General features: G+C 49.5%; 1 protein-coding gene across 1 annotated transcript; it reads right to left on the bottom strand.

The window, feature by feature from the left end:
• Window positions 1-1,913: 1,913 nt before the first annotated feature.
• Window positions 1,914-4,394, bottom strand: LOC119290982 (protein SPA, chloroplastic-like). The gene is made up of 5 exons (XM_037569665.1): window positions 4,116-4,394; window positions 3,941-4,024; window positions 3,731-3,782; window positions 2,587-2,743; window positions 1,914-2,197 (listed from the first exon to the last, which is right to left on the bottom strand). The coding sequence occupies exons 1-5, from the start codon at window positions 4,272-4,274 to the stop codon at window positions 2,173-2,175; spliced, it is 477 nt and encodes a 158-aa protein (XP_037425562.1). The 5' UTR covers window positions 4,275-4,394; the 3' UTR covers window positions 1,914-2,172.
• Between the last annotated feature and the right edge of the window lie 13,755 nt (window positions 4,395-18,149).

The following is an 18,149-nucleotide window of genomic DNA, read 5'->3' as shown; positions in this document are numbered from 1 at the left end:
AGCTAGCTGCATAGCTTCGAACGGATAATGCTACGTACTTTAGCCAGAAAAGATGCTGATAAAGATTGCATGGCGTACAAAAAAGTTGAGAAAATGTTGTGGTATTTACCCAACTGATTCAACAACGAGAGCTTGAGCTGGGCCCGAGAGGATCCTCCCGGTCCCAGAGCGCACAACAAGGTTAAACCGGACTTTGGGTGCTGTCCTGCTGCCGAGTCGGAACAAAAACCCGATGTTGGAGAAAAAAAATTCAACCGTCAATGGTCAGGGCTAGGTTGTCGAACCCATGAGCAGTTTTCTTTTTTGAAGATATAAAGGCAAAATGATTTCTGACAAAGCACATTTTAAAGTAAGAAACAATAAGAAGGAAAATAGGCCATACTTGCGCTTGTGATCCTATCTAGTTATTCAACATGACTGATAGACACCGTTATATGTATGTAATCAACGTGTTGTTTATGGGAGATGCGTTCGAATAACTCTAACCACGAAAGCGTCATCCCGATGTCGTTACCTCTCTGGCGGCGTGTTCTTGCAGCTATACCTTCTAACAAATGGCCAGGTTCGCAACATTGAGGTGTGTGTGCTCTTGAAGAAACATGCCCGAGCTCGTATCTCAAGCAACCACGACGGCTCTCCCCAACATCGTAAAACCCTGTGGATGTCTGGTCTTGAAGAGGCATATCTACTCGACGTGGTTTCGGGTGAATAGTCAATGGCGACAGAGTCCGTGGAGATCACCCCCCTTCATGAAGGCATTGTTTGTAAGCCCTTGCACTTGCCATTGGCGTGGGTCCTTGGTCTCCGCTAGCGGTGAAAATGGGTCCGATGGTGGCGCCGTGCTGCAGTCCATTCACCCTCTGTCCTTCATGGGTGCCTTTGACGTTGATTCTTCATCACTACTCATCCTCGAATCCCTCCCATAGTGGTGGAAGTGTTGTGATGACTTTCATGGTCTCGCCACTATCTCGGTTGATCTTTGCCCTTTGGTGACCAGGATGCTTGCCCCACCTTGCAAAATGTATCGGTTGTCCCGGTAGCAGAGCTGCCATTCAAGGTTCGTGTTCATTGGTAGTCCCATGACTTGCACTAGTCTTGTATCATGCTCAATGTAGTGGAGCTTGCGGTCAATGATAGTCGTTGATAGCATCTGCTCATTTATAGCGCACTGGGGATACCGACACCTACCCGGGTGTTCTGGAAATTTGCAAAGTCTTGGTATTGTAATACCCTTCGTTGGTGCACTTCATTCGTGGTGATGATCGGTGTGTATGCCAACTGGGTCGTGCTTTGTCATTGGCACCTGCTTCCCTCTTTTCCTTTCTGCCCCCATGTTGTAATCTCTTGATTCCTCATTGTTTGTTTGTCGTGACTATGGCATGTGTCAGATGATCGACAAGGCTTCGTTGCTTGTGTGGTTTTTCAGCCTGGTTTTCCTCATAAATAGGGTCCCTCTGTTAGGTTTTCAATCTGGTCTCCCTCTTAAATTGGATCTATCTATTTTTTTAAAATGATGTGAACTCAGGTGGAGAGCCCTCTCCCCGGCCTGACAGATTCAAAAAGAATAAGAAATCCTTCTGTTACTTCATCAGATATTTATGTCCTACGATGCATTACTAGATTATCATACACTTGCTAGGACAAACCAGATGTACCAGGCAGTTTACTTTGTGCAAAGAATATATATAGCCATATTCATGTACACGTAAGTTTTACAAGAGATGATCTGTGCTCTTAGGTCAACAGTGCCCTCACTGTGCTCAGAAGCCCTGGATTTGGTTTCCACTATTGTGTTACATCCACTAACCATTTGGCTGAAAAGTTGACATCCTAAAGATTGTGGCATATAACTTGGCTACTCCATAATATAAGCACCAACGCAATGCAGAGTCAGCTACTAACTTCTACATTGGAAAGAACACGCTATGTGACATATATTGAGAACTTTCAACAAGAAAATATCATCTTTGCCCACTGAGGGACAGTCATTTTCAGACATCAAAAGAGTGTGCATGTACATCCATACACATTTACCAAAAAAGGAGAGGAAATATAATACAACACAAAACAATCATATCATTCCTGATGGACACATCGTCACCAAGTATTCAGGATCATCATTAGATATCAGATTCCTCACCTTACCGTCGTTAGCTCGTAACGAAAAAATCTTCAGTCATCATCATCCTTGAACTCCCTGGTTAGTCAACCAAATAAAGAGACTATCAGACATCTCCTTTGTTCAAGCTACATCCATTTATTCGGAATGTCGCCACTTGGCCAAAAATGTTTTGGCATAAGAAACAGGTATATTCAATACTTTATCAAGGAAAAGCATAAAAGGCAAGGTCCCAGCATGACAGGTTCCTATACAATGTGAAAAACACTATGGGCCAGCTGTAGCTAAGTAATTTTGTCATCTCTACATCAAAAATCCACATTATGATGGCTTCAAGTAATTTTTATGTGTTAAGCATGCTTTCATTTTGGTAATTCAATAGTACCACTCTAAAGTTGTTAAATAAATTAGCATGGTGTTATTCCACAGACAAACATATATGAAAACATTAGAGAACAACCCATTACCTGCGATCAAGATAGCGTGGCTGAATGCCACTACCTTGGCACGTGGTGCATGTCAATGAGCCAATGCCATCGCAGTTGACACACTTCGATACTTCAGATTCACCATTGCCGATTACTACAGTAACAGTCCCTGCTCCCGTGCAAAACCTGCATACCTCTGGAAAATCAACGATTTCTTTTCAACATTCTGATCTACTAGATGTTGACACAGAGAAAAAGGAAAAGAATAATGTGTGCAGCAGGCACCATGGAGTCCTCATTTGATTTTGCTATAGCTAGTCATCCTCTTCCGATTTAAGAGAATAGTCTAATTAAGTTGTTGAAACTTACAAGGAGAACTTTTGATTCTTTTTATCTAAGGATTCCATTTAAGATATAGCTATTTCAGACAGGAGAAGGCTTGTCATTTGACATCATACTCTTTTAACATCATCAGCTTCATTGCTTAATGCCTTGTGCAATCAAACGAATAGTTGAAGATATCAAAATTCCTTTATTAAGTTTAACGACTGAATTCTCCCAACTCCACCCGGTTCTATTGCCACATCAAATTAAGAACTAGCTGGAAAGTGGAAAACACCGTGTGGTCGAGGAAGAGAAGGTTGTGTTATATATAAAGCACTACAGATTATTCTGCCTGACATGGAAGATGCCACATATGGTTGAACCAAGTTACTATTGGATATACTTTTTGGCAAAAAAGAAATTGATTTTTTCTTCAAGATACAGGCCGCTGCCCAATCCCATTTCACTGAGTGAAACAATGAATACATCAGTTCAATTATTCAGTTATAACATACTAGGTGCAAAACAAAATTATTCAGTTAACATCCACCTTACAAGGCACGAAAGACCTAGATGCAACGCCCAACATCTAAAAAAGTCATTCCAGTTAAAACAAGACTACCAAACATGGAGAGCAAATATAATGCAAGTGTGAAACCAATCAAAATGCAAGCTAAACTAACCGGCTGTTACATCTTATACGGAAATTTCCTATCAAACTCAACTTTAACACTTCCAAATCCCATAAGTTTGTCTCATTTTACATGTAGTGTGTCTACCGTGCCATTGAAACGAACATATTAAAAATTTGAGGAGTGAAACAAATTAGGACATCAATCGAAGGGGCGTAATCACGTACGCGCGCCGGAGCCGCTGCAGGGGAAGCACGGCTGGTTGTTGTCTCTCTTTGCCTGCATTGGAGAAATTCAAAATCACATTTTTCATCAATGCAGGGCACAGTTTAGGTTCTTTCAGTTTCAGTCAGCATGTTTCTAAAAAATGCTAATCCTAATCTTACTTCAGCAAACTTAATTGTCCAAATACCACTCTTGCTTAAAAAAAAACTTACGGAATTGTCAATTTGATTCTCGTAGAAAATCGGGATGCCGATCCCCGCGGCGACGCTGACGACGCCGACAGTTATGGCCACAACCTGAAGCCACCAAGAAACCGCTCGTTAAAACTCGGCAGGGAATCAAGTGGTAACCTCCGCAGAACGGGCGTTGCAGCCTTTTTGCGCGCACCGTGTTCTGGTCGAACTCGATGGCCTGGATACGTGGGTACCGCGCGCCGGCTCTCCGCCGCCGCGGGAGCGCCGCCATGGTGGTGGGCGAGCATGGCGTGGAGGAGAGGAAGGAGTACTGGGTGGTGGTGAGTCGGGAGGAGGTGGTTGCCATGGCCATAGACGCGTCGCCCGTTGGACGCTGCTGGTTCAGATGCCTGGGCAAGCGCGCACGGTGATCATGGGTAGCCGCAGGACACAAACCCACACTTCTCACCCCTTGCGGGCACTGGTGGCCAGGGCTTGGTCTTCTCGGATATGGGCATTATCCATTGTGGAAGTTTGCGAGCCTCACAACTCTCTACCCTTGGGTTGGAGGCAGGCAGTTGGGTCGCTGATCAAGCTGCCGACGACCGAGCTCTAATGTGACCATCCAACGGTGAAGAGTGCTCCTCAGAAAATATGGCACATGGTGGCCAGCTCAATTAGTTTTAGATTTGACAAACAACGGAAAGATCAATCTAAGAGCATCTCCAACAACAGCTGTATAATTGGGGCATTAAACTGGTAGTACGTGGGTTCCTTCGGTGTGCCAGAACACAGGCCTCCGGTGAACAATGCACGGTAGTGTGGAACTCAGTTTGCACCCCAAAGTGGGTAGGTGACCTCAGCATTCCGAATTTGAAGTGGCTCAATATAGCAATTGTCACACCTGGCCACTTGGCATGTGTGACTTGGCATCCTACGGGTGGGACCCTGCCAGAGCGTATGCGTGTGTGAGTCGCGTGAGTATATAGCTGGCCGCCTGTGGCTGGTTGGGGCATGTGTGATGACTAATTCAAACTCTCACCTAATCCTTCATCTGAAAGAAAAGTCCTTCTTCCTCCCCAAGTCTCCCCTCTCGTGCGTCCTCACCCCTCTCTCCCGATACCCTCTCTCTCGCGTTCGTTACAGTTGGTAATCAGAGCCAAATTTAGCCGCCGATTTTTTTTTCCGTCGATTGGGTTGAAGATCGGTAACATCCACCGCGCCGGTGTGTGCTACTCCGGCAAGCGCACCCGAAATCCGTCGCAGGGTTCGATCTCTCCCGAGCAAGGCGACGGCGCCCTCCAAAGCTTCGGCGGCGACGCGCCAGGTGTTGGCCGCCATGGACGAGAGCACGAGCAACATCACCAAGATGTTCGAGTCTCTCCTCACCAAGATGGATGAGCAGAAGGCGATCCACGACAAGCAGATCGAGATTCAGGCCGCCTTCAACGCGCAGATCTCGCAGGACGTTCGGGGCCTCGCCAAGCAGATCGATCTCACTCAGGCCGATGTCGACGCAACCCGCAAGACGGTGGAGGGCTCGGCATCGCCGTCAGGCTCGGTCACCACCGTGCTTCACCAGCCCGCCGCTCCACAGCAACCACCACCGCCCTCGCCGCCTCCACACTCGCCGCGCATGGCCGCCAAACCAGGCCGCGCGGCGGCCGCTCATCCACGCCTGGGGGATCATCGCCCCCCGCTGATTCCAGTGGCACCGCAGGGTGGATTCGCCGCTCCCGCAACCATGCCGTCGCCGACATCGGGCTACCACGGCAACGACTACCACAAGCCACCGAAGCACGATTTCCCTCGATTTGATGGCGCCGTTCCGTACCTATGGCTGGACCACTGCCTGGCGTACTTCAAGCTGTACAAGGTGGAGCCACACAAGTGGGTAACCACGACGGCCCTGTACATCGAAGGCCAGGCTGCGCACTGGCTGCAAGCATTTCGTCAAACACGTCGCGGCCTCACTTGGGAGTCGTTCACAGCGGCCGTGCTGGAGGAGTTCGGCGCCGACGAGTACGAGGTGGTCATGCACAAGCTGCTGCAGCTTCGATAGACGGCCACCGTCGCCGAATACCGCGTGGCATTCGACGAGCAGATGTATCATTTGCTCGCCCTCGACCCGTCCATCAACACAAAATTCTTCGCCACCCAGTTCATTCTGGGCCTGAAGGACGAACTGCGCGCGTCCGTGCGCCTCCAGGCGCCCTCGAGCATCACCAGGGCGTCGGTGTTGGCGCGCATCCAGGAAGAGGAACTGGGCACGACGCGCGCCCGCCCACGCATCACACCAGCGGGACGACCTCCTCCAACAATGACGCCACTCCAGCCGCGAGAGGTCACGCCCAACCACGCTCCTTCCGATGACTACGCGCGCAAGCGGCAGCTGCACGACTATCGCCGTGCCAACAACTTGTGTTTCAAGTGCGGCGGCCGTTATTCGCGCGAGCATCGGTGCGCTCAGCCCGCGCAGCTGCTCACGATCAGCATTGGCGACCACGGAGAGGTGCTATCTGACGACACCATCCACGCCCTGCAACTCCTGGACGATCCAGGACCGGCAGCGCCGCCACCCGATCCCGCCGTTGCCGCACCGGAGTGCTGCCTCCTCTCGTCGCACGCTCTGGACGGCACCGACTCGGCGACCACTATTTGCCTGCGCGCCCTGGTGGGCAACCAGGTCATGCTATTGCTGCTCGATTCAGGGAGCTCGCACAGCTTCGTCAACAAGTCCTTCGTCGATCGCCTCGGGCTGGCGACAGAAGAGATGCCGCAGGTGGATGTGCGGGTCGCCAACGGGGATCGCCTCACCTGCAACCGCATTGTACCTGAACTGAAATGGTGGATGCAAGGGCACACGTTCACAACTCCAATGCGCGAACTGGACATTGGTGCCTACGATGGCATCCTCGGCATGGACTGGCTCGCCCAGCACAGCCCCATGACATGCCATTGGCAAGACAAGTGGGTCAAGTTCACCCACGACAACGAAGAGGTCACGCTCCGGGGCGTACCCACAAAAGCGTCCACCACCATCAAGGCGATCAAACCTGACGAGCTGCGCAAGATGATCGCGGGCAACAACGTGTGGGCACTGGCCATGGTGGACACGTGCGGGCGTGCCCCACCCCCGCGGCGTAAGTGCGCCAGCCAGACGCCGCTCGCGGATCTGTTGGACGAGTTCGCCGACGTGTTCGCGGCGCCGCAAGGGCTCCCTCCTCACCGCCAGTACGACCACGCCGTCACGCTGGTCGAGGGCGTGGTCCCGGCGAACACGCGCCCGTACCTCTATTCTCCGCTCCAGAAGGATGAGATCGAGCGTCAGGTCAAGGAAATGCTCGACGCCGGTCTGATCACGCACAACGTGAGCCCGTACGCTGCGCCGGTGCTCATGGTCAAGAAGAAGGACGACACTTGGCGGTTCTGCGTCGACTATTGCCGCCTAAACGACGCGACAATCAAAAACAAGTTTCCCCTGCCCATCATCGATGAGCTGCTCGATGAGTTAGCCGGTGCCGCAGTCTTCTCCAAACTGGACTTGCGCGCTGGCTACCATCAGATCAGAATGCGCGAAGAGGACGAGCACAAGACGGCGTTCAAAACGCACCACGGCCATTTCCAGTTCAGGGTCATGCCGTTCGGCCTCACGAACGCACCGGGCACATTCCAGTGCCTGATGAACGCCATTTTCGGTAAGTACGTGCGCAAATTTGTGATTTTCTTTTTGGATGACATCCTCGTCTTCAGTGAAACCATGGAGGAGCATCTCGAACACCTACGCCTCGTCCTCGAGCTCCTTCGCGCACACCAGCTCTACGTCAAGGAATCCAAGTGTACATTCGCCGCCGACCACATCGACTACCTCGGCCACGTGATCTCCAAGGAGGGAGTGGCCACGGACAAGGAAAAAACGAGCACGATGGAGCAGTGGCCTACTCCGATGAACACCACCGAACTGCACGAGTTTCTGGGCCTCACCGGCTACTACAGAAAATTTGTGCCACAGTACGGTATCATCGCGAAGCCACTGACGCAGCTGCTAACCAAGAAGGGCTTCACCTGGACGGCGCACATGCAAGCGGCATTCGAGCAGCTCAAGACGGCGATGGTCACCACGCCTGTGCTCGCGCTTCTCGATTTCGACAAGCCATTCTCGATCGAAACGGACGCGTGTCACACTGGCGTGGGCGCGGTACTCGTGCAGGAAGGCCACCCAGTCGCCTACTTCAGCAAGGCCCTGGGGGTGCACAACCAGCAACTGTCAACATACGTGAAGGAGTTTCTGGCAGTGATGATGGCGATCGACAAATGGTGCCCGTACCTGCAGCGTGGCCCCTTCGCCATCCTCACAGACCACAAGTCCCTGTGCAACTTGGGGGAACAACAACTGGAGACAGAGCTTCAACGCAAGGCCATGGCGAAACTGGCGGGCTTATAATTCAGATTCCAGTACAAGAGAGGGCTGGACAATGGCGCGACTGATGCCCTGTCGCGCGTCGGCAAGCAGCTCGATCTGGCCGCGCTCTCCACATGTCAACCGGCCTGGCTTCAAGAAGTACTCAATTCCTACTCCACGGACCAATATGCACAAGATCGTCTTCAGAAGCTCACCTTGGTCAGCCCGGACGAGGACGGCTACGAGCTACATCGCAGCGTCATTCATCACCAAGGTCGTCTGTGGATCGGCGCCAACGCCGCGCTGCGCACCAAGCTTATTGTCGTGCTCCACAACAGCGCGGTGGGAGGCCACTCCGGTGCCACGACGACGTACCAACGGGTGCGCAAGCATTTTGAGTGGCGTGGCCTGAAGCGCGATGTCGAAGAGTTCGTGCAGCAGTGCACGGTCTGTCAGCAGGCGAAGCATGAGCACTGCAAGCCAGCGGGACTCCTAGCACCCCTTCTGGTACCAACTGCGCCATGGGAGGATCTCACGATGGATTTCGTGGAAGGGCTGCCGGTGTCGGACGGCGCGGACACGATCGTGGTGGTGGTGGATCGGTTCACCAAGTTCGCCCATTTCGTCCCCCTGCGCCACCCGTTTCACGCACCACAAGTGGCAAAGGCCTTCTGGAACAATGTCGTGAAGCTCCACGTCGTCCCTGCGTCGATCGTCTCCGACCGCGACAAGGTGTTTACCAGCAATCTCTGGAAGCAGTTGTTCGCCAAAGCGGGCACCAAACTGCTCTACTCCACTGCGTACCACCCACAGACCGACAGCCAGAGCGAGCGCGTGAACCAATGCATGGAGATGTACCTCCAGTGCACGGTTCACGACGCGCCGCGGCAGTGGCATCGCTGGCTGCCCATCGCTGAATTCTGGTACAACTCCACATTTCACGCATCGCTCAACTGCACCCCCTTCAAGGCGCTTTATGGCTGTGAGGCCAACCTGGGAGCAATGCCGGCCTGGCCAGCGGACGAGCACGCTATCGAGGACATGGACTGGGCGGCACACACGGAGCACATCCACGCCCAACTGGAGCGTGCCCAGCGCAGGTTCAAGAAAGAAGCAGATCGCAACCGCACTGAGCATCAGTTCCAGGTCGGCGGGCAAGTGCTGCTGAAACTGCAGCCCTACGCGCAGTGCTCGGTCGTCAACAGGCCCTGTGCCAAGCTCGTCTTCAAGTTCTTTGGGCCGTACACTATCCTCGAGAAGATCGGTCTCATGGCGTACAAGCTTGCTCTGCCGCCCGCCAGTCAGGTACACCCGGTCTTTCACGTGTCCCAGCTCAAGCCATTCACGCCGGACTATACGCCGGTGTACGCGGAGCTGCCGCGCGTGCCGGATCTCTCTGTGTCATCAGCAGAGCCAACACAGCTGCTGGAACAACGCATGATGAAGCGAAGGAATGCGGCCATCGTCCAAGTCAAAGTGCAGTGGGGCGAGGGCTCGCCGGCGGCCACCACATGGGAGGATTATGAAGTTCTTCGGCAGCATTTCCCAGCGGCAGCTATTTGGGAGGAATCAGGTTCAAGCTCGCAGGAGGAAGCTCAGTCTTAAGGAGAGGAGAATGTCACACCTGGCCACTTGGCATGTGTGACTTGGCATCCTACGGGTGGGACCCTGTCAGAGCGTATGCGTTTGTGAGTCGCGTGAGTATATAGCTGGCCGCCTGTGGCTGGTTGGGGCATGTGTGATGACTGATTCAAACTCTCACCTAATCCTTCCTCTGAAAGAAAAGTCCTTCTTCCTCCCCAAGTCTCCCCTCTCGTGTGTCCTCACCCCTCTCTCCCGATCCCCTCTCTCTCATGTTCGTTACAGCAATGTAGGCTACAACGTACCGACCCTACTAGGTCATGGATGGAGTTCCAAATCAACGTGCCTGAGGAATCAAAGCAACTTTTTAGGGCGGCGACTCGCTGCACAATTGGTGATGGGAACAATGCTCTATTCTAGGAGGACAGATGGCTGAATGGCTGAAGGGTACAAGAGGTGGCGCCGAACATATATGCCCGTATCAAATCCCGGGTGCACTCTAGCTGCATTGTTAGCCAGGCATTGACCGACGACGGCTGGGCTACCGGTGTTGGGCCGGAATTGACAGCCCCAATGTTGCAGGAATACCTAAACTTGTGGACTGAGACAACGTAGGTGCAACTGAACGCCGATGTACACGACTCCATAGTGTCGTCCTGGGAGAAGGACGGGTGCTTCTTGACGAGGACATCATACGCAACGAGATTCTAGGGCAGAGAGGTTGCCCCAACGGCTAAGTTCACTTGGAGATCCAAGGCCCCACTTTGATGCCGTTTTTTCGCATGACTTGCCCTACATAACAGATGTTGGACGTCCGACCAACTGGCTCAGCACGGACTGGACCACCAAGAGCAGTGCCCTTTTTTGCCACTAGGAAGAAGAAACCATAAACCATCTACTCCTCTATTGCGTGTTTGCCAGGAGAGTCTGGACAGTAGTATGTGGAGCGGTGGGCAAGCCGGAGTGGGCTTCAAGAAGGGGTGGGTTTATTTCGCAATGGTGCGTCGGTAAGTGTGGGATGGGAAGAGCCAAGACAGATGCTAGGGCTATCCTAACCCTCGTAGTCTGGGAGATGCGGAAGCACCAGAACGCCATTGTGTTCGACGGCGCGACCCCATCCATGAACCATGTTATCCTCAAAATTGAGGCCGGGGGAAGAGCGTGCAAGCAAGCCGGGATACTCATGGGGGACGTTAGCACCTTCCTTGGGGAGTTAGTAGTGTGGGCTAGTATGAGTAGTTAGTATCGATACGATAGTGTGTTGCGTGGAGTTGGTGTTCATGTTGTGTAATATGTAGCATCAACATGGAGGGGCTCTCTGCCCCCACTTTCTTCTTTAATATATAGTACGTGTAGAAAAAACTGCTATTTCAAAGTTGTTGTTGGAGATGCTATTCAAAATGGAGGCCATATAGATTAGCTAGCGGCCTTAGCCAAAGTGAGTGGTCTTTTTTATTTGAATGGCCAACTGGGGGTGGATCCCACCTGAATATATTGTATGGAATTTTCCTAGAAGCCACGGGGCTTCATACAAAACAGGTTAAAGTGAACCAAAGTACACATGAAAAATAAGAGAGGAGACACAACTAAATCACACACACACACACACACGCACGCACGCACGCACACACACGCACGATGTTGTTGCCAGGCCCCGATAAGCCCAACCACCAACACTTTGAAGCCGAAATCACCACCACCACCGACCGGCGTCACTAATCTCATCAGCACAACCAACTGATGAGTGCTATTTTTACGCTCATCACACGTGAGATTAAACCGGTTTATTTCACAAAACTAAGATATCCACTTCGATATTGCTACTAATGACTAATGAATGCAAATGATTCCACAAACCTATCTTTTATTTAGTTTCCATAGGAAATGGGGCTAAACATGGACAAAATCAAGCATATAAATGGAAAGGAGTAAAGAGGAGAGGAGAGCCAAGGTGGGAAGCGCAGGAAGACTCCAGATCACAAGAAAGCGCCTCATACGAGCGCATGCACTCGTATGAGCTGCCAACGGTGCCCCTGATCTAACCTAACAAATATCGTCTAGGGGCCAACACCAAACAGAGAAGAGAACATTGCAGAAACCTCCATCTTCGTCATCCACAACAACCCTAGCTGCCGCCATTTCCCATCTCCATAGCCACAACCATCACCATAATACTCATCCAAATTAGCCATACTTTGTAATTGTGCATCGCATCCGAAAACTATTGTGAGACATATTATCAATCAATCAACCTTCTTGATGTGTTCTACAATGGTTTGTTCTCGCGGTCAGACCGCCATGTGTGAGTAGTTTGGTAAGGTCATGGGTAGAGGCATAGCCCTGTAGCCCTATGGATTTGTTGGAGGGATCAATGGAAGTATTATGATATGTCTTGTATGTGTGAATAAAATTGCTTCGTGGATATTGTTGGAAATATGCCCTAGAGGCAATAATATTGTATTATTATATTTATCTATTCATAATTAAGAGTTTATATCGTATGTTATAGCTGCTATGATCTTGGAATATGCGATTTAGTGGAAAATTCATATGCACGTGTGGAATGATAAACGGTAAGATAAGATTCCTAGTCTCGCCTCTAAGACTAGCTCAAGTGTTGTTTATGATCACATTTTCCGGATCTTGAGATATTGTTAAGTGTAAGGATGGTCTCAAAACAACTTTGAGAGTATGACGTTAGAAGAACGATCATATTGAATCGACCGAAACTTGTTTGTTATACTTTGAGATAATATCGCCACAAGTAAATTGTTATAACATAGAGTGTACATGTGATTTCGTTCCTTACACCATGAGAGTATCGTAGTCATTTATTGCCGTATAATGAACTTTGGGGTTGCTCCAACATCATCTGTAACACGGTGATTATAATGACAACTTACAGGTTCATCGCAAAGTTTGACAAGGGACTAGATAGCTCAAGAGTGGTGTTTGCTCCTCCGACGATGGGAAGATGTTCTTAGGGCCCTCTCAGTGTGACGACATCCATCATCGTCTGGCCATACACAGGTGTCTATGTCATGGGGATGCTGGAACACGTTAATGAGAAAGAAGAACAAAACCGGTAACGAGGAGACCGGTATAGTGAGCATGTGTATGACTCAAGAGAATACCGATATATCTCACCTTAGGTTTTGTAAAGTATTGTGAAGCAAAGGTAACATCATAGGATAACCAAAGGTTCACTCAAATGTCATTCGTGTATTCATAGGGATCGATAAGGACGTACACGGTTCCGCTATCGGTCATTGAACGAAGGGGTTTCGTTCGTGTCTATGTTTTGCCGAACCTACAAGGTCACAAGCTTAAGGTAATCACGATCTGTTGAGTGTTAGTAGGAAGGGAATAACGAGAATATATTTTTGGAATTGTTTCATTAATATTCGAAATAGTTTCGAGAGGTACCGAAAGCATTTCGGAGTTACCGAAAGGGTTTCAGAGTTTATGAGGCAATACCGGGTACTTTCTGTAAATAATATATAGATGAAAAATGTTTCTGATGATGTTAATTTAATAATGAAAGGCTACAGTAATTTTTAGAAGGATTTTATATTTAATTTGATATCAACGGGCCTTAAGAGCCCAAGTGGTGTAATGAGAATTGGGCCACATAGGCCCAATAGGGGGTGGAGCCTCCTTTCTCTTTAGGGGAGGCCAAATTGTACTAGGGGAGGGAGTCCTCCCTCCCCCTAGGGCTGGCTCAAGGGGGAAGGACTCCTCCCCTTGTGTGCCTCCTCTCAACCTATATATACTACAAGCTTTTGCACCTTTTTAACACACAAGTTTTGGAACCTCCTCTAGTTCTCTAGTTCTAGTTCTAGTTGGTCCTAATTGATCAATTAGAGATTGACCTAGATCCTCTAATCCTTATTATTAGAAGCCCACTGTGGTCTAGTCTCCTCCCTCTAATTCTTCGGCGATGATAGCGTTCTACGGTGAAGCATTGTCGGATCATGAAGACCATATGCTTGCAACTCGTAGAGAGGTTGTGCTTTTGGTCTTCCATTCGAGGGAATGTTCGTGGGATCGTTCATCTACTGTTCGAGGGACTCCAAGTATGATCTACACTGACTCGTCTACTTCCACTGCTGATACGTCTCCAACGTACCTATAATTTTTAATTGTTCCATGCTATTATAGTATCAATCTTGGATGTTTTATATGCAATTATATATCTTTATTTGGGACTAACCTATTGACCTAGTGCTAAATGCTAGTCGCTATTTTTGCATGTTTTTGGTTTTCCAGGAAATCAGTACCAAACGAAGTCGAAATGCTACAAAACTTTTTGATGATTTTTCTCTCGACAAGAGAGACCCTAGAAGCTTTGAGAGGAGACAAGAAGGTAAACAAGGAGACGACAAGAAACAGGGCGCCCTAATGCCTTGTGTGCCCCTCATGGATCCGTCTGGCCTAATTCCACCTCTATAAATTCTCTAAAATTTGGAAACCAATAGAGAGCCATCCAAAATACTTTTTCTGATGCTGCAAGTTTTTGTTCTTCCGTGATCCCATCTGGAGGCCTTTCCCGTACTCTTCTGGAGGGGGAATCGATCACGGAGGGCTTCTACATCAACCTTGCCGCCCTTCTGGTGATGTGTGAGTAGTTTACCACAGACCTACGGGTCCATAGCTAACTAGTAGCTAGATAGCTTCTTATCTCTCTTTGATCTTCAATACAATGTTCTCCTCGATGTTCTTGGAGATCTATTCAACGCAATCTTCTTTTGCGGTGTGTTTGTTGGGATCCAATGTGTTGGGATCTACGGTAGGGTGCGTCGACTGCAAATTAAAATTTCCTACGCGCAGAACAACCAAGAACATGCTACAGGAGATGGATCACGGATCGTTACCAGTAGAGGCGCAGTGCCGTGCAGCGGAAGAAGAGTTGGGGCAGCGCGTCCGTGTGGATCGTCTCCTCCTCGTCCGATCTCCCTCGAATAGTCGGTCGTCCGATCCCACGTACAAGTTCGCCGGAGCGGCGCAAGTGCACCGCCTCTAACGGTATCCGCGCGTGTAGGAGGAACACCATGCGGCGGACTGCTAGGTCCGATCACACAGTCGGCGGTGAGTGGAGGTGGCTATTCGCAACACATGCAAACCCTAGTCGCAGCACCAAAGCGATCAACCACATGAGTGTGCCGCACCCCCACTTTATATAGGCGTCCATCACAGGGTCAACACTTGGGCCTTGCACGGACCCTAAAGCCCAAAGTCTACTCGGTCACGTTCCTAGTCCAGTTCGGATCACATCCGACCAGTGTCCTACAAACCGACCTCGTAGGTTCCTTCCCTTAAGCGCGTGCCCCCTTAGGTTCAAGTCGGCTTGGTCACAGTTCGGATCACCTCCGACCTGGACGGTTGGTAGCGGCCTCTAGCAAGGTGTGCCGACCACCAAGCGGACTATGAAGCTGGTTAGGAGAACCTGTACATCGTGTCACACTTCTGTTCCCTTTGCCCCACGATATATGTTGTCGGGCTCAAGGCGAGATTGTCATCCTTGTGCTAGCCCGACCTCTTTCTCGTTCCAGTGATACCGACCTCAATTCGGATTATCTCATAATCCTTGTCGCATGGCCATGCTTATCCGGGTCGGATCACACGAGGGGCCCAGAGTATATCTCTCCTGATAGAAGGGGCAAATCCCATCTTGCTCGACCATGTCTCGTAGCATGGGACTGGACAAACCCAAAACCTACCTTTGTAACTACCCAGTCATGGAGTAGTGTTTGGTCGGCCCAAAGCAAGTCTGTCACCATCCCGAGTACATGCGTCAGCTCAGGTCTTAGGACATAGAATGTATGTTGTACTAGAGACTCACAGATGACATATCACTGCGTCTCATAGTTGGTCTGTCCGACTAGGACCTTATCTCGACTTGGATCCGACTACGTCAAATCCGACCAAACCTTTCCAAGTCCATATTATCCGGTTAGCATCCAATGCTCCATGGCTAGTGAGACCGAGCCATCGACCGTGTCATATGCTAGTCTAGTCGGCTGCGCGTCCACACAGCCCTTTCAACTAGGGACCTTTTAGAACAGTCATCATACAATGCATAGTCCCACAAACAAGTCACGTATTTGCTGATACACATCATTGATAATGTCCAAGGACTATCTTTATTCATAAACACATAGGAAATATCATCATACATGATTGCCTCTAGGGCATATCTCCAACAGTCTCCCACTTGCACTAGAGTCAATCAAATAGACATCGAATGCCCATAGCTCTAACGTGCCCCTCATACTTGGGTTGTGGAAGCGGCTTAGTTAACGGATCTGCAACATTTGCATCCGTGTGAATCTTGCATAACTCTACATCACCATTCTTTACGATCTTTCGTATCAGGTGATATTTCTGATCTGTATGTCTGACCTTGTGGTGATTCCTCGGCTCCTTGGCTTGTGCGATGGCACCAGAATTATCACAATAAAGGTCCAACAGTTTCACTGAGGCTGGGAAAATACCAAGATCATCCAAAAAATGCCGGATCCAAACACCTTCCTTTGCAGCTTCACAAGCCGCAATGTATTCGGCTTCTGTGGTAGAATCAGCCACCTTATCCTACTTGGAACTCATCCAATGCACTGCTCCTCCGTTCAGGACATACACGAATCCGGACTATGATCGACAATCATCTCTGTCGGTTTGGAAACTAGCATCGGCGTAACCCCTTACGACGAGCTCTTCCTCACCTCCATAAACTAGGAACATCTCTTTAGTCCTTTTCAGGTACTTCAAAATAGTTTTTACCGCTGCCCAGTGACTCTCACCTGGGTTTGCCTGGTATCTACTTGTTAGGATTATTGCAAAAGCAACATCAGGTCCTGTACATATCATGGCATACATGATGGATCCGATTGCCAGGGCATACGGAATCCTACTCATCCTGCTTCGCTCATCAGATGTCGAAGGACTCTGGGTCTCGCTTAGCCTTACACCATGTGAGAGTGGCAAGAACCCTTTCTTCGCCTCACTCATGTTGAACCGCTTCAACACTTTATCTATGTACGTGCTCTGGCTTAAGCCAAGCAGCCTCCTTGATCTATCTCTATAGATCTTAATGCCTAAAATATACACTGCCTCACCAAGGTCTTTCATCGAAAACTTGCTATTCAATGATTGCTTGACCGAGTTTAGCATCGAAACATTGTTCCCGATCAACAATATGTCATCCACATACAAGATCAAAAACACTATCAAGCTCCCACTTAACTTCTTGTATAAACAAGAGTCCTCTTTGCTTTTGATGAAACCGAGACCAGTGACGACCTCATCAAAATGAATGTTCCAACTCCGAGATGCTTGCTTCAACCCATAAATGGATCTCTTGAGCTTGCATACCTTACTAGTCCTAGTCGGATCGACAAAACCCTCGGGCTGTATCATATACACGTCCTCGGTTAAATTTCCGTGAAGGAAAGCCGTTTTGACATCCATCTGCCATATCTCGTAATCAAAGTATGCAACTATAGCTAGTATGATCCTCACCGTTTTTAGCATCCCTACCAGCGAGTAAGTCTCGTCATAGTCAATTCCTTGAACTTGTCCATAACCTTTAGCGACAAGCCGAGCTTTGTGGATCTGAACATTTCCATCCACATTGATTTTCTTCTTAAAGACCCATTTGTAACCAATGGCAGTTACGCCAGGTGGCGGATTATCCAAGTCCCCGACTTGATTCTCATCCATGGACTTTAACTCAGATCTCATGGCTTCCAGCCATGCCTCGGAATCTGGGCTCACCACCGCTTCCGCATATGTGGCCGACTCGTCGCTTTCTAGCAACAATACATCACGCACTCTACGCAATCTTTCCGACCTCCGTGGTTCCGGTGCCGCTTCCACTATGGGTTCCCTGACTGACTCCGGTATGATCTCATCACCAGCCAAGATGTTCCCGAGTGGTTCTAGAATTTCTTCGAGTCGGACTGTCCTCCCACTGGCCTCCCGACTGAGAAACTCTTTCTCAAGAAAAACCCCATTCCGAGCAACAAACACTTTGTTCTCTTCCCGGTTGTAGAAGCTATATCCCAAGGTTTCCCTCGGATATCCCACGAATATGCATTTATCCGATTTAGGTGTAAGCTTGTCTGACATAAGTCGCTTGACAAATGCTTCACAACCCCAAATCTTTAGAAAATACAAACTGGGACTCTTCCCGGTCCACATGTCATGTGGTGTCTTGTCTACGGATTTTGATGGTACCCTATTAAGTGCCAAAGCTACAGTTTCTAG

This window comes from Triticum dicoccoides, chromosome 4B (assembly GCF_002162155.2).
Source record: "Triticum dicoccoides isolate Atlit2015 ecotype Zavitan chromosome 4B, WEW_v2.0, whole genome shotgun sequence".
Lineage (NCBI taxonomy): Eukaryota > Viridiplantae > Streptophyta > Magnoliopsida > Poales > Poaceae > Triticum > Triticum dicoccoides.
This window is presented reverse-complemented; position numbering and strand designations above follow the sequence as displayed.

Bases quoted from the DNA above. Each gene is read 5' to 3' on its own strand.
- LOC119290982 (XM_037569665.1), bottom strand. From the start codon at position 4,274: ATGGCCATGGCAACCACCTCCTCCCGACTCACCACCACCCAGTACTCC. The intron at 2,744-3,730 runs GTACGTGATTAC...TTGATTTTCCAG, and splicing joins CTGCAGCGGCTCCGGCGCGC to AGGTATGCAGGTTTTGCACG. The intron at 2,198-2,586 runs GTAATGGGTTGT...TTGACTAACCAG, and splicing joins CCACGCTATCTTGATCGCAG to GGAGTTCAAGGATGATGATG.